The 24,134-nt window shown below is 36.0% G+C and overlaps 1 protein-coding gene across 1 annotated transcript in view; it reads left to right on the top strand.

Moving 5' to 3' along the window:
- The first annotated feature begins 122 nt into the window (after positions 1 to 122).
- The window catches only part of HERPUD2 (HERPUD family member 2), a 36,150-nt gene continuing 12,138 nt past the window's right edge, over positions 123 to 24,134 (top strand). The window contains exons 1-4 of the mRNA XM_008587733.1: positions 123 to 272; positions 7,585 to 7,662; positions 10,674 to 10,787; positions 14,311 to 14,465. Coding sequence (XP_008585955.1) covers positions 123 to 272; positions 7,585 to 7,662; positions 10,674 to 10,787; positions 14,311 to 14,465 — 497 coding nt within the window. The remainder of the gene's footprint in view (positions 273 to 7,584; positions 7,663 to 10,673; positions 10,788 to 14,310; positions 14,466 to 24,134) is intronic.

Raw genomic sequence — 24,134 nt, forward strand, 5'->3', positions numbered from 1 at the left:
TGATGTTTATTCATTGTGGCAGGGTTTCACAGACCACCATGGAACTTCCCTGCAGCTCCTGAGGTTCCCCCGCAGGCCAAGCCAGAGCAGCTCCGCACTTTCGCCACGGGGAAAGACAATAGATGGCCGCTCCTCCGGTGGTGGTGACAGTGGCTGAAGCTGCAGCGAAGAGGAAGCGGCACGGTGGTCTCAGCGGAGCCCAGGCACTTCACAGACGCTGCTCCGGCTCCGCGTTGGGCCTCCAACTCCTGACTCGAGGAGTTGGGTTTCCGGTGACTTTGGTTTTTTGATCAGCAGCCTTCTTCTGAGCACCTTCCTTCTTTTTCTTTTCTTCCTGCTTTTTCTTTTTCTTTTCTTCCATCAAATGTTCCTCTTCTTGTGTTTCTATTTCTTCCTCCCTGGGCTCCGTCCCCGGTGGCAGCGGCTCCGTGGGGCTCCGGCTCTGACAGATGGCGTGCGCCCGACCAGAGGCTGCTTGACCTCGAGGCGGCCTACTCTCTGATTACCTGTGTGAGTTGGGTGAATTCCTCTCTTCTGGAGGTCCCCAAAATATCAAGGTTCTGGCCTGTCAGAAAGTTACATTCTTTACTTACCAGAAGGCCAGGTACCTTGTAATCACGTAGACAAGGTATCAGGCCAGTCTCTCCAAGGCGCTTTTTATTGGCTCCATAAAAGGGTCAACGTTAATTCCTTAAGGCAGTCTGGTCAGGTCTGAAAGTATGATTCCAGTCAAAGCCTTGGTAAAATAACCAGTGTTTTCAATTGTGTCCTGTTACAAGAAGAACAGATTCTTATTGAACTTATGCAAATAACTGTTTTGTCGTAAAATAACTTGTGAATAGTTTTAAAATCTTGGAGGGATCAAGTAGAGAGAAAGGTAAATGTTTTAATTTTTGTTCATAAACATATACTTTAGCAAACTGTTATACCTTAAAAGATTTTCTTAAATCTGGAAAACAAAACATTAAGAGAACCAGCAGTGTTTTAAAATAAAGAAATTGTAAAAACCTATAACTTTTTATCAGTTAATTCAGTTTTATGTAATTAACCCCCCCCCTTTTTTTTTTACCTTGGTTAACAATTTTATAAACCCATTAGTTTTTCATTAGAATTTTGGAAATTCAGTCTAATGGTATGAACTTAAAGTTATCAGGAACCTGTACTTGACAGTTTCTCCATGAATTTTTCTGAAGACATGATACTTTTTATAATTGAATTAAGATTATGACTGATAGCATTTATATTAAGACACAGATTTCACGGAACCTTACACAATTTTCGAACATATATTAATGTAGCTATATAATGTATCTATAAAAAAGAGGTTAAACTTTGTTTTTTGTTTTGACCATGTTTCCCACTTAATTCAGTTTATTAGACAAGTTCAGTTAGTTTTGATATCTTTTTTGTATAGCTAGTTTAAGTTGAAAAAGACTTAATTTTAGAATTTTGTTTTGGGAAGTTTGTTAACCAAAGATTTGAAACATTCAATTAGATAGGATCACAAATTATTATAAAAATAAAACCAAAGTGACAAAGTATTACAAAGGCAGAGAGCACAAGAAATTAAAATGATTAAACATGAAATAAGTTTCCCAGGCCAGTTACCTAAAAGATAAAGAGACTTTTTACAATTTTCTATTAAGAGCAGTTAAGTGCTTTAAGGAAATCTGGTTGTTCCAGTGTAGGAGAGCAAACTCTAACCCTGCATCAGAATACTTTTCACATTAATGTTTAATTTTTAGAAAAACTTATACATAATTTGCTTTTAATTTTAGCCAATTTTAAAAGTTTCTTTTATAAATTTAACCCGTACAACCCATTATTATGACTTACTCACACTTTCTGTTTTTGTCCTATATTTTTTACTTTTTAAACAGCCAGCCATTTTACTGTAGGACAAAAATACACTGTACAAGATGCTTTCTTACATATTTTTTCCTTATTAGCCTTCTTAACCATAACTACATCTTTATATTCATAGCTTTTTTATAACACTTTTATTTTTACATACTTTTAAAAAAAAATTTTGTTAAAAAAAGTTTTTATACCTAGCAGTTTGAATTATGTGTATTGACTATAATTGACTTCTTTGCTCCAATTTTCCAGTAACAAACCTATGAAGCAAGCAATTTTGAATTGTTTTATATTAATATTTGTAGATAAAAAAAACTATTTCTAACTTCTGAAGAGGCATGTTTTTAATTTTAACAGATTCAAATATATTTGGGGTTTTTTTGTATTGTATAAAAACAAAACATTAAAATATAAACAAAAACTTATATAATGTTTTAGTATTTTATTAATATAACACCTTAAGATTCCAAATTACTGAGAAGCAATTTTGAAATTATGATTTTATTTATAAGCATTTAACCCATTTACATTTGTCTAATATTTTTCTTGCATCAAACTACACCTTTATTAATTAACATAGGTTTTGTTTACAATGTTAATGAGACAGATAAGATAGAAAACTTACTAGTTTAAAAAGGACAGTTGATTTTAAATTGGATTTCTAAAAAATGCCAAAGCTTATCTCTTTTAGAGAAAGCAAGGTAACAAATTTACATTGCAAAGCAAAGTATATGGGACTTTTCAAGGAGACAAATTTTCATTGCAAGGCAAAGTATGCAAGCCTTTTCAAAGAAATGCAGAGAAAGTTTTCTTCTTAAAAAATGACATAGAACTCTACCATAGAATTTTGTGAAGAAATACATAGATGAGCCTACAAGAAAATTTAGAAGTCTGTTCAAAATAACCAGCGGGATGCCAGAAAATTTGAGACTTTCTAGTTAAACAGGTTGCTTTAGTTTATTCAATTTAAAGTTCTTCCAGTTACCTAAAATATACCCAAGGGGGGATTTAAACCATTGAGGAAAAAACCTATTTACAACTTTATATAGTTCCTTCTCTAGCCAGGTCAAATAGAGCAAATCTTCCCAAATATTTTGCTGTAATTTAGCTGGGCATTTGCCTTGTTGCACCTTGGCATTGCCTTTTCCCAGTGATCTTAAGGCTAAAAGGCACAATTTGGATCTTGTGACCCCTAAGTAGTAGCTTGAAAGCAGGCAGAAATAGTTGCCACATATACAGACAAAACACTCATGCATGTGCACACACATACATCCCAACGAGACATCTCAACCAAATTAGCTGGTCTCAGTTGTAACTTGTCATACTCCAAACTTATGGTACCAATCAACGGCATGGAATAGAGGGGCATCTGTGGCGTACACCCCAACAGGATTGGAAGGTTTGTTCAGATTGCCGGTACTCAACTAAATGTCTAACCAAGCAAGCAAAGAGAAAAGAGGAGCAGTGGGGTCCAGTTCAGCTCAGTCCCAATCGTCGGGGCCAACTTATTCCATAAACAGTAACTGATAAAAGCAGTTCTCCGCACTGTTTTCAGCATAAAGAAGAAAAGTGCCGACTAGATTTAAATCAGAAAAACAAAGCATAGCCAGGAGCCCTCCAGGATGCACTTATACAGAAGTGGATACAATCCAACCAAATAGAAGAGGGCTCTGAATATCAGAGAAAGATAAAGAAAATAAAGCATTGCCTTGTCAGAATTTAGGCCAGGGACTCCAGGAGAGATCTACCAGCAGCAGAGACAGGGGAGCAAAATAGTCCCAGTGGCCACTTGCCTCTTGGAGCTGGAGTCCTCGTGCCCAGAACTTTCCAATTGTTGCCAGTGATTAAATTAGGCTCTCAGATTCCAAAGTCATAGAAATGGATAACTAGAGCAATAAAAGTCAGAGACACAGAATGGCAGATACTTATCATGCCTCACTATTACATTACATATGACCACAGTTAAAGACATGCAAAGCTACAAAACATATATGCACACCCAGCAACACTCAAAAGACAAAGACAAGTGGCCACAACAAATTTTCAAAGAATTCCAAACCAAAGGACCTGACAACATCTCGTGGGAGTCCTGGACTTGGGAAGTAGTGCTGCATCCAGCCTTCCACAAAGTCCCTAAGTCAGAGCTCTGATACCCAAATGCAGAACAAGTTATTGAGATCTCAAACCAAATCTTACCTCCAAAGGTTTACTGAAATGAACTACTGAACAAAGACTCTGGTGCCTATTGAAGCCAATTGGAGCTCCCAGGCGGGAGCCAAAGGACCCTGGGGCCGAGGAACATCTTCTTGGTGCCTGGGGCTGAGGAACATCTTCTTGGTGGATTCCCCTATAGTTGCCGTTCGGAGCTTTGGGTTTTGGTTCCCCTGAGCGAAGAGATCCCGGACGATCCCCCAAATGTTGTGGTGAACAGAGGAATCTAAGATCCTTGTCAGTGTTGTAGTTTTATAGCTCTTTATTTTAGTGTTGCAGCTCTTTGTTCAGTGTTACAGCACCTCTTTTTGCTGGCAAGCAAGGAGAGCACTGGGGAGCAGGAACTCCTAAGCCAGTGTCTCCCAGAACAAAGGAAAAGACCCCCTTATATAGCCTAAATTCCTGCCCTTTTCCCTCACAGGTTCCTATTCAGGCCCTCTTATGTAAATGAAGGAGACTGTCCTGCTAATTTGGATTGGCTGATTGTGGGACACAGTCCATTGGTCACTTTAGGAGCCTAATTTGCCTCTGGCCTCTGGGGAATGGTGTGAGACTGCTATTATCTCATAGAGGGTGGGCCCAAGAAGCAGGCAGGGTTAATGGCAGGGGCCAGAGTCTACAGTGGAGCATAGAGTTTCTAAAACAGTTTCTCAAGTGGAAAAGGGAAAGAAAAAGGCTCAACAATTAAAAATGCTTAGGGTTCCCCGCAACAGTGGTTTTTAAAAACACCTACAGATACATACTTAAGTTTTTATAGGTAAAAGAAATGATGTGTGGTATTTGCTTTAAAATGCTCTGTTCCAAAAAAAAACCAAAATGGGGGATAGATGAAACAAGAATAGAATGTTGGTAATAGTTGAAGCTGATACTTGGGAGCTCTTAAAGATGGTGCCTGGGGGTTCATTTTATTCCCTCCACTTGGAGTATGTTTGAAAATTTTTATAGTAAAGTAAAAAAAAAAAAAAATTAAGAGACCAATGTCCTTTATGCAGAGTGATGAGAAGTCATAGAAGTAACTATTAATTAAATGTTTAGTCTGGTGAAAAAGTGATAGTTTATGATGGCTGTAATACTTAATAAAGATACTTCTTTAGGTTCCAGTTGAAGTAATAAGTGCATTATAGAAATTTATGAAGCATTAGATAATTCATTTTGGCCAAGGGTTAAATCTTTCATTATCTATATAGCCTTTAACTTATATTTGTATAATTTACCATTCAGTGCCTGTAAGGATATAGGAAAAAACAAATTCAGTTTCTCCTACTATACTCTCATAACACTCACCATATCTGTGACCTCTGTTCACCAAAATGTATAGGGATTTCTCCCCACCAACAAGTGAGCAATTCTGCAGATGATTCTCCAATAGATACCAGCCGGTTGTCCTCTAATTCAATTCTATTCTGACACTACCTGGAAATAGCATCAGATCTCACAGTTTGAGAGCTCAGTCCCACAAGACTGCCCCCCATTTCAGTGCCAATCACAAGCTCCAGGTTGTTTTACCTGTGTTTCTGACCAACCAGTTGTAAATCGGCATTCCCATGACTTCTCCTTGGGTTTGATTAATTTGCTAGAGCAGCTCACAGAACTAAGGGAAACACTTCACTTACATTTACCCACTTATTATAAAGGATGTCGCAAAGGATACAGATGAATAGCTAGACAGAAGACAAAAAAATAGGGTGAAGTATGGGAGAAGGGGCTCAGAGCTTCCATGTCCTGCCATTCTCCAGGAACATCCATGTGTTCTGCTGTCCAGAAGCTGTCAGAACTCAGTCCTTTTGGGTTTTTATGGAAGCTCCATTACATAGGCATGATTGATTAAATCATTGGTCATTTCTTTATCAAGTTGACCTTTGCCCCTCTCCCTCACAGGAGGTTGTGGAGTGCAACTGAAAGTTCCAACCCTCTAACCACAAGGTTGGTTCCCCTGGCAACCAGTCCCCATTCTGGGGCTACCCAGAGGCCTTGAGCCTTCTTCAGTCATCTCATTAGCATACAAAAGACTCTTATCACTCTGGAAGTTCCAAAGATTTTAAGAGCTATTTAGCAGGAAACATTATGAAGACCAAAATATATATTTCACGATGTCATAGTGCTCCACTCAGTATTTATATGTGTTGATTGAATTTCCAAGACGTGTGATATATATTTTAAAAAACCTGTGTTATATTTGGTTGTTTATATATAGGAATTTGCAAATGTGCATGTTCAGAATGGCACACTCAAAAATGCTTCTAGATTATGCCTAACAGTTAAGTATCTTGGAAGAATAACTGTACCTTTCCCTTGGTCTTTAGTGCGTAAGGATGCTTGAACCACAGATCTTACTCAGTATCACCATTTCTATTATGGTATTTTAAATATAAGACTCTTGGGCCGGCCCGGTGGCACACTGCTACAGTGCGCCGCTGAGGGTTCGGATCCCACATACAGACTGGCCGCTCACTGGCTGAGCGAGGTGCGGCCGCAACACCGAGGGTTGCGATCCCGTTGCTGGTCCCCGTCCGGTACGGGCGCAACACTGAGGGTTGCGATCCGTTGCCGGTCACGAAAAAAGACAAAAAGGAAAAAAAAAAATATAAGACTCTTTTGTAGTAGCCGTGTTGAATATATGGACTGCTAAAAATTATTATATTTGTGGCTTGGATTTGGCATATTTAACAATTGTTGATATAACTATTATTCAATTGTTTTAATAGAATACAAGGAACATTGCCTGTTTATCAATTATGAAATAGGCATTATGGGGACTATACACAAATGCTTTAATTTTAAATAATGCTTGCAATGTGAACACTTAGCAGATTTATTGTAAGTACAAAATATGGCAGAGATAACCAGAACATATTTCATATTCTGGGTTGCATATAGAGATGGCAACTGAGTCTCCATACACTTTTTTTAAATTTTTCTTTAGTCTTGAGTTGTTGAAAAATGTACCAAGGTATTTGTGAGAGTGAGAGTGGCAAGAATAATAAAAACTAGAATATTAGCTAAAGTTGTAATTAATCCAAATTGCTCTTGAATTAAAACCAGTAAATGGATCTGTGTGATGTTACTAAGGAAGAAAATAAACCTTACATATACATTTTAGATTGAAAATACCAATGAAACACTACAAAATAACTCTGGTGACCTTGAAATTTATATCCTACTGTTGACTGTTAATAGAAGGTCAACCATTTTTCTCATTTATATAATCTTGAAAGTTTTTAATGACAGCCATAAATGCATTGCATTACGGCTGAAAAGACAAACTTCTAATTTACCTTTTTTTCTTAAGTTTTTTTAATGTGGTATTATCTGTATTTTATTATAGTTACAGTAGGTATGCTGCCATTCAAATGTCTTAAGTGGAACTTGGAAAAACAAAAATTCTTAAATTATGTCAGCTTTCTGCTTTTTTGTGCCAAAGGGAGTTTTATTTCACCCATATTTAAGTGTGTTATTTCTGTCCTTCAATTTGTATAATTAGAAAAGTTGAATTCTTTTCTTTGTCCCATTTCTTAGTTGACGAAGGATCAGAGGTTGGTGTATTCGGGCAGACTGCTTCCCGATCATCTGCAGCTGAAAGACATTCTCAGAAAAGTAAGCTTTCCTACACTATTTGATACCAGCTACATCCAGAGTGTGAGAGGAGATAATATTCTGAGGTTTTATCCAACTAGTTCAGTTTTTAGATACTTAAAATTAATCCCTTTGGGCACATTAACAGGTAAAGGTAAATTAGGAAGTAAAGACCATGATAGATTCTGATTAGTTGAGGTAACAGTTTTATATATGCATCTGATAGCTAAATCTGAAGTAGATTATATGTTTGTGTTCAGGTATTTGGTATCTTTTGTAAGAAAACACTTTGGTTTAGTAGTGCAGGAGTAGAATATTCAGTAGTGGTGAAGGATTTTCATTGGTGACAGTCTTTACTCTTAATTCCCCTTTTAACCAAATTGCATGACATTCTAATATAGGTTACTTGGGTTGGGAGTTTAATTTCAGGGCAGGAAATAGAATGAAGCCCAACTTGGTCCACTAGTTAGCAAACAGTGAATGTTGGTACTCAGAGCTAAAATATATTTCCATACAGTTTTTTGACAGTCAGCTTGAAAATAATGCCAGTTATTTTAATGATGGTTTTTACCTCATGTTCGTTTGCGGAATTTATTCTTCTAGAGCTTTTTAGCATTTGAAATGCTGGTTTTTGTTTGTGATTGTGAATATAGCACAGGAGGTCCTGGAACCAATCCCATGAGGATACCAAGGGATGAGTGTATGTTTATGATCACCTGTGGAAAACTTAAAAAAAAAATCTTATACCAGTATATTCCTTCTGCTTAGATAGTTGACATCTTAGCTTTGCCAGTGTGACTTCTTGTCATTTCATTTTAATTATGTACTTTTAAATTGCTAAAGTGGTTTGATACCCACCCCCTCAATAATAGCGGAATTTGCAGCAGACTTTTTTCTTTTTTTTTTTTTTTGCAATAGACTATTTTTTAGAGAGGTTTTAGGTTCATAGCAAAATTGAGTGGAAGGCACAGAGATTTCTAATACCTTCCCTGCTCCCCCCATGCACAACCTGTCCCACCATCAACATCTCGCACCAAAGTGGTAGATTTGTTACAATCAGTGCATCTACATCGACACGTCATTATCACCCAAAGTCTATCTTTTACGTTAGGGTTCACTGTTGGTGTTGTACATTCTGTGGGTTTGGACAAATGTATAATGACACGCCTCCATCGTCACAGTATGATACAGAGTAGCCCTCAAAACCTCTGTGTTCTGCCTTCTCATTTTTTGCCCATTTTTATGCTTAAAAACCTTTCTGCTATCTGCTTTTTGAAATATGGATGTATTTATTATTTGAATCCATGGATAGCTTGAATCTGCACATGAATAAGTTTTTAAAAAGGCTTTAGCTGGCAGAAGTTATCTCGGACCAGATGATTTAAAAACTGCTTCAGTCAAGAATTCTTGTGCCCCTTATATGAAACATTTTTTTTTTTTTTTAAAAAGATGACCGGTAAGGGGATCTTAACCCTTGACTTGGTGTTGTCAGCACCACGCTCACCCAGTGAGCGAACTGGCCATCCCTAATGTGGGATCCGAACCCGGGGCCTTGGTGTTATCAGCACCGCACTCTCCCGAGTGAGCCATGGGCCTGCCCTATATGAAACATTTTGAATAGTATATTTACATTTTGAATAGATCTTTGAACCGTTTTTATTAAAGTCGATGTATTCCTTTAGTTTTTCAGTTAAATGCTGCCACTAGGTTTACCTGTTTAGTTGTAAAATATTTTATAGAAACATTCCGCAAAGGTGAATGAATTCTGTGAATTAATTGTGATGAAAATGACCTTTTGAAATTAGGTTTCTAGGTAAACATCTTATACTTGGATACTTTTTAATATTTTGTATTCAGAAACTAAGGGGACATTGTAAATCGGGAGCGCCTTCAACCTACCTTGGTAGGCACATCTTATTTCATACTGTCTCTGTGATGCCTTTCCTTAGCTTTCTAACCCCTACTGACTTTTGTAGTTTGTGCTTCTCAGTTTCATGCAAGAGACTGTTTATATATTTCTCTAATGCACTAGTCTGATCTCTTAATATCACGAGCCTCTTTAAGGAAGGGAATGATTCTTACCCTTTCTTGTGTTCACCCCAGAAAGGGTAAGCACCTTCACCTCAGAATTAAGCACAATTCTAGGTTCACGGTAGGCAGTGGAGAAATTCGTAGTTTCTGTAGCTGTGTTTCCCTTTCTCACCACTGGGGATTTTTCTTTTCTTCGTTCCCCTTTTTCTTTATTATTATGTTTCTTTTTTCTTTTTAAATTGCTGACTCCTCCTTCATTCTTCTCTGTTCTCCTTTATTTTCTTTTCCTTTCTCCATCTTTTTTTCTAGTTTTATATCTAAGTATAATTATACTCATCATCTCACTTAGCTAAAATGCCAACCTTAATCATTATTTAGAATATTTTACTTCAGTCATAGTTGTAGGTTTGTTGAAACCCATGGAATATTTACAGAATATAGTTAGAATATATGCTTTATATCTGTGTATAAATGTTATAGATAAAAACAGTTTTTGACTTTAAAAAAACATTGTAAAATATATATCCCTTGCTAAAGTTAAGGCAAATGAGATTATGAGGAAGTTATCTGAGTTTCTTTCGTAGTTACTAAGTCTCACAAATTTCCATTATTCAAAATGTGTGGGCCTGAGCTTCAAGGTGACTCTTACAGTTCTGATATTAAGGTGCTGGATGTTTTTATATTGAAATAATAGATTGTGTTGATATAACTTTACAGCATTGTTTGCTTCAAGACTGCTTGGTATGCAAAGTAATAACTTTTTAATATAGCAATTAGTATTTATACCATTTTCCAAGCATAGAAAAAATGTTGAATTCAAAAGGGCCCTAAATACTAAAGTGGCAAACTTACCTTCAAATGATAATAGTTTATTAGTAATAAAAATGACTGGTCTAAAAAGGAACTTAAGTTTTGAGTTAAGTGTTTCAGCTTAGCTACTGACTTTTTCAACTGTACGTTTTCCAGTACTACTTTTTAAATGTAATCTTCTTTAATTTTAGCAAGATGAGTATCATATGGTTCATCTAGTATGTACTTCTCGGACTCCTCCCAGTTCTCCAAAATCCAACACCGATAGAGAAAGTCATGAAGCATTGGCATCCAGCAGCAATTCTGTGAGTTGTTTTGGGAGGAGTAAATGTTGAAGTTTTCCTTTTTTGCCTCTAAAAACTAAATGAAAAACAGAAAAATTGGAGCTTGCGGGTTTTGAGATTGTGTTTTGAACAGCTAGAGTTAGGCATTTAAAATTTGTTTTTAGAGATCTAATATATAGTTACCCTTGAAGCCTATTCACCATGAGTTATAATTTGCTGTATGGAAGGTCAGTAATAGATCCAATCTTCAGGAGTTTGGTTCCTAGAATATTCAGAAAACAGAATTATGATTATATAACATAAACTCTCAGGCCAGTGAAGTTCAGAAATATTCAAGGTATTTAATACAGTATATTTTATTCAAGGTAGATTAAATTGCTTAAATTTTAAGTATTCTAAATCTCCTTTAAGTAGATTACTTGGTCAAGGATTTTGGTTTTTTAAACTGACTGGATTTGGGCATACATTCCAACTGCAAGGCGAAGAATTAATTAATATACTCCTCTCTTCCAGACTTGGGTATTCAGCTCTCCCTCCTTATTTTTCCATCTGCTTAAAATTGTTTTGGAAATTTCTTGTAATAGTTGAACTTCTCAAGTTAGACATTCTCTACAAATTTTAAAAACATTATCCCTGATCCTTTTACATTAAATTATTTTTGATTTCCCATGAAAGCTTTATGTGACACCTTTGGGGGTGAAAGGATTGGGATGAGAAGCTTGTTTCAAATTTCTTGGGTAGGCAGGGAACTTTTATAATGCAAAGTATGCTTTCCTTCTTGTCAAGAATCCAGCCAATGCTTTAAGGAGGGGTTGAGTGGCAGGGGTGGTAAATAGTTGAAAGATCTTCTAATAGATACTAAGTAACTGCTTCTTTTAAGAAACTAGATCCTACAGTTGCTGTATTTAATTGGTATAGCCTCAATGGTAAGTATTTTCTAATACCTTAGAATTTAGTTTATGTTAAACTGAAATATGCTTTGTCAAAACACACAAGGACCTTTCTATGTTTCCTGCCTTGGCATGAGAAGGAACAAACATTGGCATTGTCCCACAGTTGCATTGCTACAGTTTTTCTTGGGAAAGAACCCTCTGACTTAATTGACTTGTCTAGTGGTTCATCAGCCAAAATTTCATGCTATTAGTACTTATAGTCATGTGCCACATAACGACATTTCGGTCAGTGATGGATCACATATACAACAGTGTTTCCATAAGATTATTATGGAGCTGAAAAGTTTCTGTCACCTAATGACATCAGAACCATTGTAATGTAGCACCAATTATTTTACTTTTTTATAAATTTAGTGTAGCCTAAGTATACAGTATTTATAAGGTCTACAGTAATGCACAGTAATGTCGTCGGCCTTCACGTTCACTCACCACTCACTCACTGACTCACCCAGAGCAGCTTCTAGTCCTGCAAGCTCCGTTCATGGTAAGTGCCCTATACAGGTGCACCATTTTTTCCTTTTATACTCTGTTTTTCCTGTACCTTTCCTGTGTTTAGATATATTTAGGTACATAAATACTTACCATTGCGTTACAATTGCCTACAGTATTCAGTACTAACATGCTGTACAGGTTTGTAGCCTAGGAGCAATAGGCTATACCATATAGCTTAGGTGTGTAATAGGCTATACCATCTAGGTTTGCATAAGCACACTCTATGATGTTTGCACAATGACAAAATCACCTAATGATGCGTTTCTTATCCATTGTTAAGTGATGCATGACCTCATTTATGTTTTCATAGCATGTTACGAAAATCTGAAAAGTATCAAAGAAAAGTTAAATTGAATTTACCTTAATTTTTCATGGCTCAGAAATTTCAGGGAGATTTGAAAATGTCTTAAAAGTCTAATCATGAAAGAATTACCTAATAAGGTCAAAAAATCATTATTTCTAGAGAAATTAGGCTGTACTGCCAAATGGCTAGTCTTTTCTTCTATTAATTGTGTTAATGAACACTATATTATGATGGCCCATTTAGTGAGAAATTTTGCCAAAGAAGAAGCCTTTCCCAGTTTATGTCCCTAAGAATCATATTCGTTAGTAGGATATTTGGTGTCTTTTTTTTTGGCGGTTGGTTGGTTTGGGGATCCAAACCCGTGACCATGGTGTTATCAACACCATGCTCTAACCAACTAAGCCAACCAGCCAGCTTTGGTATCTATTTTGTGTGAAGTAGCATCTTAAAGAAAGCATTTGGTAGTTTTGCAACAGACCTGTGTGCTTGGGACAGTTCACATGGCTGGATTAGACATGCAAAAAGACATCCTGTCAATAGGAAGCAGTGCAGATAAAATACAATTTTAACAAACTTGGAAGGATGTTAAAATAAAAGCATACCCAGCTTTTTAAAGTGAGAGAACTATAACTTATATAAAATGTAATTGTGTTTTAAATTTGTATAAAACACTTGAGAAACTATTTTCAAACAGCAACAAATTGGGGTGGTTTTCAAGGAGTTACTCATATATTTTTTAAGGTTATTGAATACATGAGTTACTGATATCATTTAAACATGAGAATTTAAAAATCCTGATTGGTATCTTTTTTTATTTCGTAGATAAACAGTATTTATTTGTGGCATCTATAAACTAGTAGAATTTTAGGACTAAAGAATCTTGAAAATCTAGCTTCACCTTATTTTCTGTAAGAAAGCGGACACTCAGAGGTTAAGTGAAACTTTAAGGTTATATTCCTCGTTAATGTCAGAGATAACATTATTCTAGATCTTTTAATTCCCAGCCTATTCCTCATCATTTTAAACCAATGTGTTACCAATAGTGTATCTGGCACATAGTAACTGTTTAAATGACTCAGTAATGAGTAGCATTTATTGAGTACTTTCTATGTATTAGACATTGTGAGAGGAGCTTTACATGCATTAATTTAATCCTTACAATTTAGTATGCTATATTTGTGTACAAGGGTACTTTAAAAATTTGGGGAAAAATAGAATTAAAAAGTAATCTGAATCTTTCCACAAAGTTTTTGAAGTACACTCGTATTATTACTCTGTTACTCAGGCTTTTCTAGTTGAGAAATGGAATATTGTTGTTTAATTAAGCAGTTTTGACTTTCTGAATTCTTTAGTCTAATTAAAATTAAAATATCTACCTATTGTGCTGGACCCAAGATTCAAATGAGTAAATTTCTAAAATTCAGTTATTTATTATTATTTTATTTTATTTTATTTTTTTTCCCTTTTTGTCTTTTTTTCGTGACTGGTAACGGGATCGCAACCCTCAGTGTTGCGTCCGTACCGCGACCGGCAACGGGATCGCAACCCTTGGCGTCGCGCCCGCTCCGTGCTCAACCAGTGAGCGGACCGGTCTCCACATGGGATCCGAACCCTCGGCAGGAGCGCCGCCACGCTCCCAAGCGCCGCACTCTACCGAGTGCGCCACCGGGCCAGCCCGAAAATTCAGTTATTTTGCAGAGGGATTTCATGCATACATTTTAAGCAATATGTCTATAATTTCATGATTGTAATGAATTAAACCTCCTTGAAAAAATAATTACATTTCTGTTTGTAGAGTTCAGATCATTCAGGATCAACAACTCCGTCATCCAGTCAGGAAACCTTGTCTTTAGCTGCCAGTTCTTCCTCAGAAGGATTGAGGCAGCGTACCCTTCCACAAGCACAAACCGACCCAGCACAGAGTCATCAGTTTCCATATGTAATACAAGGGTAAGTGAAATCGTGGTAGCTATGGATCATGATTGGGGCTCCCTAAAAATCAATTACTTTATTTTTGATTTTTACTATAGCCCCTTTGTGGGAAAGTACATTTGAAATTTATTCATGTACCTAATTTTATATTTTGAGAACTAGAAGGTTAAGTAGAGCAGTGCTTTTTAAAGCTGATCATACATCAGAATCGTCTGGGCAGTGCTTTTCAGTTTTTAATGTTCCCACTAATCACCTGAGGATCTTGTTAAGATGTGGGTTCTGGTTCAGTAAGTCTGATGAGGCCTGAAATTCTGCATTTCTAACAAACTCCCAAGTGATGCTGATGCTTCTGATGCTTGGACTGCACTTTGAATAGCAAAGATCTAGTTAACTAAGTTTTTTTTTCCCCCCACTTAGTCTTACTCTATTGATCTACCCAGTTTAATCTTCTGGGGAGTGGAAAGGGGAGTGAAGGTGTATCTGGAAATGCTTCTGATGCTTGGACTGCACTTTGAATAGCAAAGATCTAGTTAACTAAGTTTTTTTTTTCCCCCACTTAGTCTTACTCTATTGATCTACCCAGTTTAATCTTCTGGGGAGTGAATAGGGGAGTGAAGGTGTATCTGGACGAGTATAGGGCCCAGCAATCTGTTTTTTAAAAATTACATAGGTGTAAAACCATGAGGTGTTATAAGGATATGCTAACCATTGCATGTTATCCAGAATCTTTGCTGTATTGAGGGTTCTGTAGAAGAGTTTTCTCAAGAAGCTTGCTATGACTGCCTTACATTTAGCAATTGTAGCAGGCCTCTTGGCAGTTCTGGAGGAAATGCAGTCAACAGCCACGAGTAAAGCACATCTTTCAGACAGCTCAGAGAGTAGGATCTTGGAGACTATGGCTTAGACCTGGGGTGTGTCTGAAAGCAGAGTATTTTTCTGGGGTATTATTACTTGTTAGTTTTGACATAAAGGAACCTGAGTTACAGGTAGTGACAGTCGTTTTGCATTGCTTATCAAGCCATGGGGTGCAGTGTGTGTCAATGATCTCAGTCCATGTTGGTGGGGCTGGAAATGAGAAAATGGCTAGGACCCTGCAGTGGTAATGTAGGTGGTGTAACCAAGGAGTAGCTATTGAGTGCTGTGCTAAGCAGGATGGCACAAACATTCAGGTGTTTTTTACTTAGGACTTTTAACTTAATTCAGTTCTTAATATAGAAGAACAAAGCTGAATATGTAGCAAAATATAAGAAAATTCATTTGTGTCATGTTTCTTGAATGTGAAGTCTTTCCTTTCAAAATAAGTGTTTAGATGAGGCTGGTTGTAGACTTTTATAAAGTACCTGTGAAACTATTTTTGCTTTCAGAAAATGATTACCATAAACCAATATTTAGTTATTTGTAAAAAGCAATGTTCTTAGGGCTTATGTTATGGAGTAGCTTAAAATACTTTCTATCTTATGATGGTTATTTATTTCCTTTTTTGCATAGTAAGACAGTTCAATTCCTCTCAATTTCTACAGAGTGATTTTACTAATTTTATTTGGTGGTAGTGGTGAGAGGTGGGAGTATTATAAATAAGCCTGGAAGAATACATAATGACATGTTAATAGTGGTTATCTCTGGATGATAAAATTTTTAACTCATTCTCATATATTTTGTAATAAAACAGAGCTAGTAAGATTGCAGGTCTTTAGAATAACATCATACATATCTCGGTGAAAGATGAATAATTTCCCTAAACTAGGTTGTTGAGTAAATCAATAAACATGAGAGACAAAGGCATTCAGCTCTTAGAAGTAAACAGATCAGAAAAATCTGAAATAGTGTTTATTTTGCCTAAAGAGAGTATTAAAATGGTAAGCATCAAAACCTTTAAAAGATATTTGAACTTCACTTAGGGAATCTATTACTGGATGACTATTTGATTGTAAATCAGGAGGGCAGTATAACTTAGTGGTTGTACAGATTCTGGAACCTGCCTGCCTGCAATTGAATCCTGGCTGTATTCACTCACTACCCTGGGCAAGTTTCTTAACTACTGCGCTTCACTTTTCCAATTATGTGGGGGATAATGGTACTTATCCTACAGGATTTCTATGTGGATTAAAAGAGTTAATTTATATAAAGTGGTTAAAATAGTAACTGGCGCATAGTGATGTATTAGCAGTTATATATAAATTCATTTGTCCTCATAAGTGAATGTTGTACATTCATTCAGCAATCAAATTTATAGGAATCTGTGTGTCTGGTACAATGAAACATTCAAATGAATGAATGCCAATGCCAGGTGCTGGAAAATAAGTCTTTACATTTGGAGAGAGCACGTTGTGATTTACAAAGCAATTGACGTGAAAGTTCAATAAATAGGTTATTCAGTTTAACATAGCATGATTTAACTTAATCTCATAGTTGTCATTTTTTTTACTAATGAAGACTTTATATCTTTCCTTTAGTAAATTTTATTTAACATAGCCTGAGTCTTAATTGTGCAAGAGCATTAATTTAGTGACTTTGAAAAATTCACCATTAAAATAAAAGCTCAGTGCAGCTTATATTTAACCAGTCTGTATGTATTTTTCACTTTGTAGCTTAGTATTGTCAATCTTTAGTGAGCTTATTAAAATTTCTAATTCCTAGTCCTTACAGGACTGCAGTTTTGAATCCCGCGTTTTGGGGTGGTACTCAGGAATCTGCTAACAACAATACCCCGGGAACCTCATTTTGAGAAATGGTAATGCAGGTGTTTGTCTACCTAGCTCTTTAGGAAGCGTGAGAAGAACAAAGTAGTACCTGTACATCACCACGTTGGCTATTCATTTGTGAAGTCACATTTATAAATCCTGACTGACTGGTTTTGAACTCAGTCTGTTGTGCTGTCACATTTATTTACTTTAACTCCAAAATTGGTGGTTGGTTAATGGAATACCCAGTTTTGTACATTCAGTTTTTCCATATGAAATGTACATCTTTGTTTTTATAATAAAGCTGAAAATCTGTTCATTGTTCCCTTCTATTTTGTCTGGTTTTTTAAAAGTAAAAATTGCTCGTAGCCTACCACTGAGAAATAACCATTACTAACATTTTTATAAATATCCTTCCAGACACTTTTCTATGTATACTTTTTAAATGGAAATATACTGTTTATTGTATCTTGTAAACTTAAAAACATAATATAGCTTGGATGTATTTCCAGGTCATACATAAATCTGCAATATTTAAGTCTATGATTTTTCATTTTTGAATGTACTAATTTGTTCGCTCTTCTGTTTATGGTTTTGCTGCATAATAACCTTAAAATCTCAGTGGATTACAACAACACACTTTTTTCTTGCTCACAGGTCTGTTAGTCACCCTGGACAGCCCTGCCTCAGGCTGTAGGTTGAGTTAAGATCTGTTTCATGTTTCTCATTCTCTGTGGATCAGTAATTCCCCAGTACATGTTTTTCTCATGGCAAATGACGGGAACTCAAGAGGGCAAGCTAACCAGTGAGCACATTTAAAGCTTTGTACATATTACGTTTAATAAGATTGCATTGACCAAAGCAGGTCACGTGGCCACTGTCAACAGCATTGGGGTTGGGGGAAGTATTGCAAAGTTACAGCCAGTGCTGTGCTGGTGAATGTTTAAAAGCTGGCTTTTCCAGGGGAATAAAAAAGCCCTGGGTTTGTAGCATTGCTCATTTCCGTGGTGTAAATACTACTACCATGGCTGATTTCAAGATACCCAGGGTTGGCTCACAAAATTCCTGAAGTTTAGTAGGCTGCTCTCATAAGCCAGTATGAGCCAGTATGAGCCAGCTTTGCCACTATGTGGCAGAGGGTGCGTGTATAATCCTGTTATAGAAGAGTGAAAAATTGGGGCAATCTTCTACCATAAACGTTGGGGTTTTTTCCCTACTAATCATCATCACAATCAACATTATTAAATGTGCTCATGCGTTAGCAGTTATTATTTTTAGCATAAGTTATGAGAAGAATTCCTGAGTTAAAGTCTTCTTAAGACTTTCTGAGTCTCTTAAAAGACTATTGCAGAATTGTAGCAAAGTTGTACCACTTTATTCTCCCAATAACAGTTGTTAAAGAGCTTGATTCCCTATACCTGTACAAATATATACTTGCCAGTGTGATAGATTGTCCTTGTTTTAATTTGAGATATGATGAAGAGGCATTCTTTTTGTTTTGTGAATTGCTGATTTGTTGGTATCTCTAAACATTCATTTGTGACAGTTCTTTATTTAAAAGGATATTAATAATTAATGCTTACTGAGCGTTAGCACAAGCTAAGCATTGTATTAAGCACATGCCCCCCACCCCCATTAAAAAAACTTTAGTCAGATCCATGGGTCAGATTTTAAGTATTGGTGACTGTGAGCAAATCTGTTCCTACAAAGACCCTGTGACTTTATCCAGTAAATGTTCACTCTAGAATGTGCTGTGTGCTAGGCACTGAAGATAGGAAAATAAATTCTGTACTTGCCCTCGCTGGAAGTAGGTCAGACAGGGAAATAAATGACCATCTGCTGATGTGCTGTCATGCTCTCAAGGAGCGTGCTGCGGAGCCTGGAGGAGGACGTGACCGTCTCCTGCAGCAGTGGGGAGGGTTCAGAGGTGGTAGCGTCTGAGCTGTCTCTCAGGGAAGTTGAGCAGGGAGAACAAAGCAAATGCAGAGAGTGTCAAAGAGGCAAATTGGGGAACAAAGTGGGGATTCTGTGCAGTTGCTGCCTGGCTTGTATGGAGTGGCGAGGGAAGTAAGGCTAACTTAGGTTTTCTGTGAAAGGATTTGTTCCTGATAGTTGAAGTTTTCAGTGCCTTTATCTTTTCTCCTCTGTAATTCTTAACTTTTTAGAACATACTAATGAATATGTTTTGGTATAGCTTTCAAGTATATAACTGTGAGTGACAATCTTTCTAGTTCTTGGTTTTTGCTATAATCTCTGTTGTACTCTTCCATTTCCATGTGTTAGAGTGAATTTTTCTCACTCCTGTTTTTCTGTTTTGTTTTTATCCTATAGAACTAACTGGTAGAGCCTATCTGAAAATTTGTTCTTGGTTTTTGCTATAATCTCTGTTGTACTCTTCCATTTCCATGTGTTAGAGTGAATTTGTCTCACTCCTGTTTTTCTGTTTTGTTTTTATCCTATAGAACTAACTGGTAGAGCCTATCTGAAAATTAAAAAAAAACATGTCAGAACTCCTGCTATCAACTATGATTTCCTCCCACTTGTATATATCAGAAGTTTCTACACTGTGACTTTCCTGGGGCCAGAGGGAGGGACCATGTGATCCTCTTACTCTGTTTTCCTTGCCTAAAGAATATGACATTTTCTATGGAGACAGCCATACTACACATTATGGATAGTTTCATTTTCCCTATGTTTCTGCTATTTTATTTGGTTCTTTGCCAAAAAAAAGGAAGGAAACAATTTTTTGAGTTATAAAAACAATATTTGTATATTAAAGAGTTCAGAAAAAAACAGTGAAAGAAAGGGGAAAATTACCTCATCCGATCATCTAAAGATGACTAACATTTTATATTTCCTTCCAGTATCCTTTTCTTTGCAAATGTTTTTCTTTAATAGAGTTGTAATTTTTACTGTGTGGTTAACCTTACATGTTTTCATATAATGTTGAAAATTTAATTAAATGAAATTTACAAGTTACTAGATTAAATAGTTGCTTATAATCAGTACTTTAATTTCAGTGTTTGCTTGCTGTTTGAAAGAAAGTGAGCTGAAATGCCGGGTACTGATCAAGCTTTATTAAAGGAAAAGAATCTGCCGGGCTGCACTCAAAGTGGAGAGCAGCAGCTGGGGCTGCCCTCAGAGTGGAGAACAGCACTAGGTATTGGGGTGGCAGAGCTTATCTAGGCTGCAGGGCTGGCTGATACAATCAGGGAGGGGTTTTGTGCTGATGCAGAAGCTATGTGACCAGGTTGGAGAATTGTGCCCTTGTGGCAGCAAATGGATTTCTATTTCTCACAAATCATGAGGTTTCTTACAAAGGGAGGGCTGGTGACCATTTCGTGCTTGGCTTTTCCTAAAATGGCATCGGTTATGTTCAGAACCTATCACTGTTCATATGAAGTTGTTCAATATGTTTATTGTGCTAAATGCTAGAGATATAATAATGGATAAAACCCATTTCCTATTCTTAGGAGCTTAGTTAGGTGAGAGAGATGGGAGAGTTAGCAGGCAATATCTTTTTTTAGTTATTTTCTAAGAGGTAGTACAAGCACATGGTATTATTTTTAAAATGAACAAAAAAGTGCACAGAGTTTCATTCCTGTGTCTCCCAGATACCCAGTTGCCTTCCTCAGAGGCAGTCAGTGTTAGCTGTTCCCCTGTATCATTCCAGAGATAAAATGTGCTTGCACAAGTGTGTTATGTGTGCATGTGTGCATACACGTGTGTGTATTTTAGCTCTATAATAACATACTTTCTATACCACTAGCCTACATCTTGTTTTTTCACCAAATATATTAATGATTGTGCCATATTAATACACAAGAGCTGTCCTATTCTTTATTAATTGAACAGTATACCACTATATAGATTAATTAATTTAATGAACCAGTTTCTGTTGATGTATATTTAGGTTAAACAGTCATTATTTTTATTCATTGATTTTTTTTTTCATTTTTAGAGATGGTATTATATTTTTTAAACATTTGAAAAGTACAGAAAATATTATAATGAACCCCACTGTACCTAATACCCAGCTCCACCTATCAACAGACTACTGTTTTTCATCATTTTCCCCTTATTCCTCCTCCTTTGGAGTTTTAAGCAAAACCTAGACATATCATTTCATCTGTAAATACTTTCCTGTGTATCTGTAACAGATATGACAGATAAGGGCTTTAAAAAATCTTAACCACAATACCATTAGAAAACTCAACAACAAAATTAGAAATTCTTTAATGTTATCTTATACTCAATTTATGTTCAGTTTTTCCTGATGGTCTCAAGTGTCCTTTTATAGTTTTGACTGAATCAGTATTCAGAGAGATTGACATATCGCATTTGGTTATTTCTTTTTACAAGGTTTTTCTAATCTAATTTCCTTCTCCTCTGCCCCCTCCCCCCCACCCCGTTCTTTTTCTACTTCATGCCTGTTTTGTTGTTGTTCTGTGTTATCTCCCACAGTGGCCTTAATTTGGCTACGTCCTTGTGGTGGCATTTAGATTTTCCTTTATCCCCCATATTGTCTATAAACTGGTAGTTAGATCTAGGGCCTGACTAAATTAAGTTAAGGATCAACTTTCTTATTTTAAGGAATTCTCTGTTGGTGGTTCTGTGTCCTTACATCACATCAGGTGGCATGTAAGTTTGGGTGTCTCACCTCTAGTCATGTTAAGATCGATCAGTGGGTTCAGGTGTTACCAGCCTCATCTATCCATCATAATGTTCTTTGTCAACCTTTTAGTAGCCATTGATGATCACTGACTAGACCCACTATTTCATTAGTTGTTCCAAAATGGTAATTTCCTAATTCTATCATTCCTCCTCCATTTGTTAGCTGTGTTTCTTATATAACGAATTTTCTCTCTTCATTTTGTTTCCTAAAATGTACTTCATTCAAGAAAGGTTTGATAAATGCTGGATTCTTTACCTTTATCTATTTTTAGAGTAATAAGTTGGTGCCCAAGTAACCTTAAAAAGTGGTAAATAAGGTTCTTTGTGCATCTTTTTTAGAGTATCATTGTGCACTTACAGCCTTGAAAGTGTTTGTGTTTCTGTCTACAGAATGTCTGTGTAATGAGTGTAGTCATTTGTCTTGATACTCATATTGTCCTATCTTTGGCCTGTGGCAGCTTTCTATTCAATTTGTCTATAGTGTCCTTCTGACATGATTTTAGTCATTTTTGATTATGTCTTAGACTCATACATGACCAGTTGACCTGGGCTCATCTTGACTCTGTCCCTGGGGAACCCTGATGGGAAATAGTATTTAGAGAACACAGTCTACATGCCAAAAAGTCCTCATTGCTACTTAGTTGTCATGCCTCTAAGAAATATGTGTCTTCTAGACAAAAGGAAGAAATAATGAGTTTGTACTGATATTTCAAATTCAGCTTAAAGATTAAAGGGTTTTTACAGATCTTTGATTTGTGGCTTTTATGTTGAAAATCTTGGTTCCGAATGAATTAGCATAATTACTTATTTGCTTTATCTATATGTCTATATATATATTTTTTTCCAATAGCTTTAAAATAGAAGTACTGTTTCCCCTTTTATAAAGATCACTGAATGTGGTTTAAAATTTTTGTGGTTCTTTCCCTTTTTAGGATTTATCCTACCTGGGACGTACAGTTAAAATACTGTGTTTCGAAATCAGTGGAATAATTCTCTGTGCGGTTATGCTATCAAACTTAATACACAGGTTCATTTGTTTTGGTTTAATTTTTTTTTTATAGCTTGCTATTTTTTTTTCTTTTTTGATTTAGTTTTTTCTTAATTGCATAAAGCATTATTGTGATTCCAAGTGTCAAAACAAGGTACATTTAAAAAGGCTTTCATTTTACTCTGTCCTCTTGTTCTTTCCCTCCTCATAATATTTTATTATTATTTTATTACCTTTATTATTTCTTGGTTTATCTTTCCATTGTTTCTTTGTGGAAAATATGTTTATGCACACACCCATATAAATATATCCTTCTCATTTTTACCACAAAAGATAGCGCATTGTATATGTTCTTCTGCACCTTGCTTTTTAACAAAATATTACTTAAATATCCAGGAGGTCACTCCATAGGAGTATAGGGAGATCTTCATTCCTTTTTACAGCTGCATACTAATTCATTGAGTACATAAACTATGACATTCAATCTCCTGTTGACAAATATTTGAGTTATTTCTGGTCTTTGCTTTACAAATAATGTTTGTGATGGAGAGTTTTGTGCATATATCCTTTCATATTTTGATTATCTATATTAGGGATAGATTCCTATAAGCAGGAAGGAATGAGTCAAAGTAGATAGGTCAGAGAGTAAATGCCTTTATAGGTGTGGGATTAAAAACAGGCAGTTTCAACATGGTGATAAGTACTATGGTAAGGTTCACTGTGTCTCTATTTTTTTTTTTTTTTTTGGCAGCTGGCTGGTACAGGGCTCTGTATTTTTTCTATTAATGGACTTTTGTCTCTGTCTCCAGTTTCTCTCTATTATTAGGGGAAAGGGGGCTAGGAGTAGAAGTTTTCATGAGCGATTCCTAAGAGGGAAGCACAAAGGCTCAAAGAACAGAGATGTGAAGTTTTTTTGATATTTCATATTCCAGTAAGCTAATTTTCAGAAGGAGAATTACTTGGGCACTTGGATATGAGAACATTTTTAAAGGTCCTTAACTTTGTAAAATTGTTTTTAAAGGCTTTTTTCAATTTATACTGCCACTAGCAATGAAAGTTGGGTGTCACTTGTATCCCTTGGTGTAGTACTGGATATTTTTATTTAATCTTTTCTAACTTGGCAAATAAGCAAGAAAGCTACCTTTGCTTTAATTTGCACTGTTATCCTAATGATTATTTCTGTTTCTATGAGTTCTTTATATAAAAAAGATATCAACTACTATTAATTGAAAACACTTTTTTCTAAGCCCTGTCTCTTTACATTTTGATGTCGAATGTGTAAAATTTTTGAAAAATTTTATTAATATTTATTTTTGTGGGGTACAATGTGTGGTTTTAATACAT

This window comes from Galeopterus variegatus, unplaced genomic scaffold (assembly GCF_000696425.1).
Source record: "Galeopterus variegatus unplaced genomic scaffold, G_variegatus-3.0.2 Scaffold4519, whole genome shotgun sequence".
NCBI classification, from domain to species: domain Eukaryota; kingdom Metazoa; phylum Chordata; class Mammalia; order Dermoptera; family Cynocephalidae; genus Galeopterus; species Galeopterus variegatus.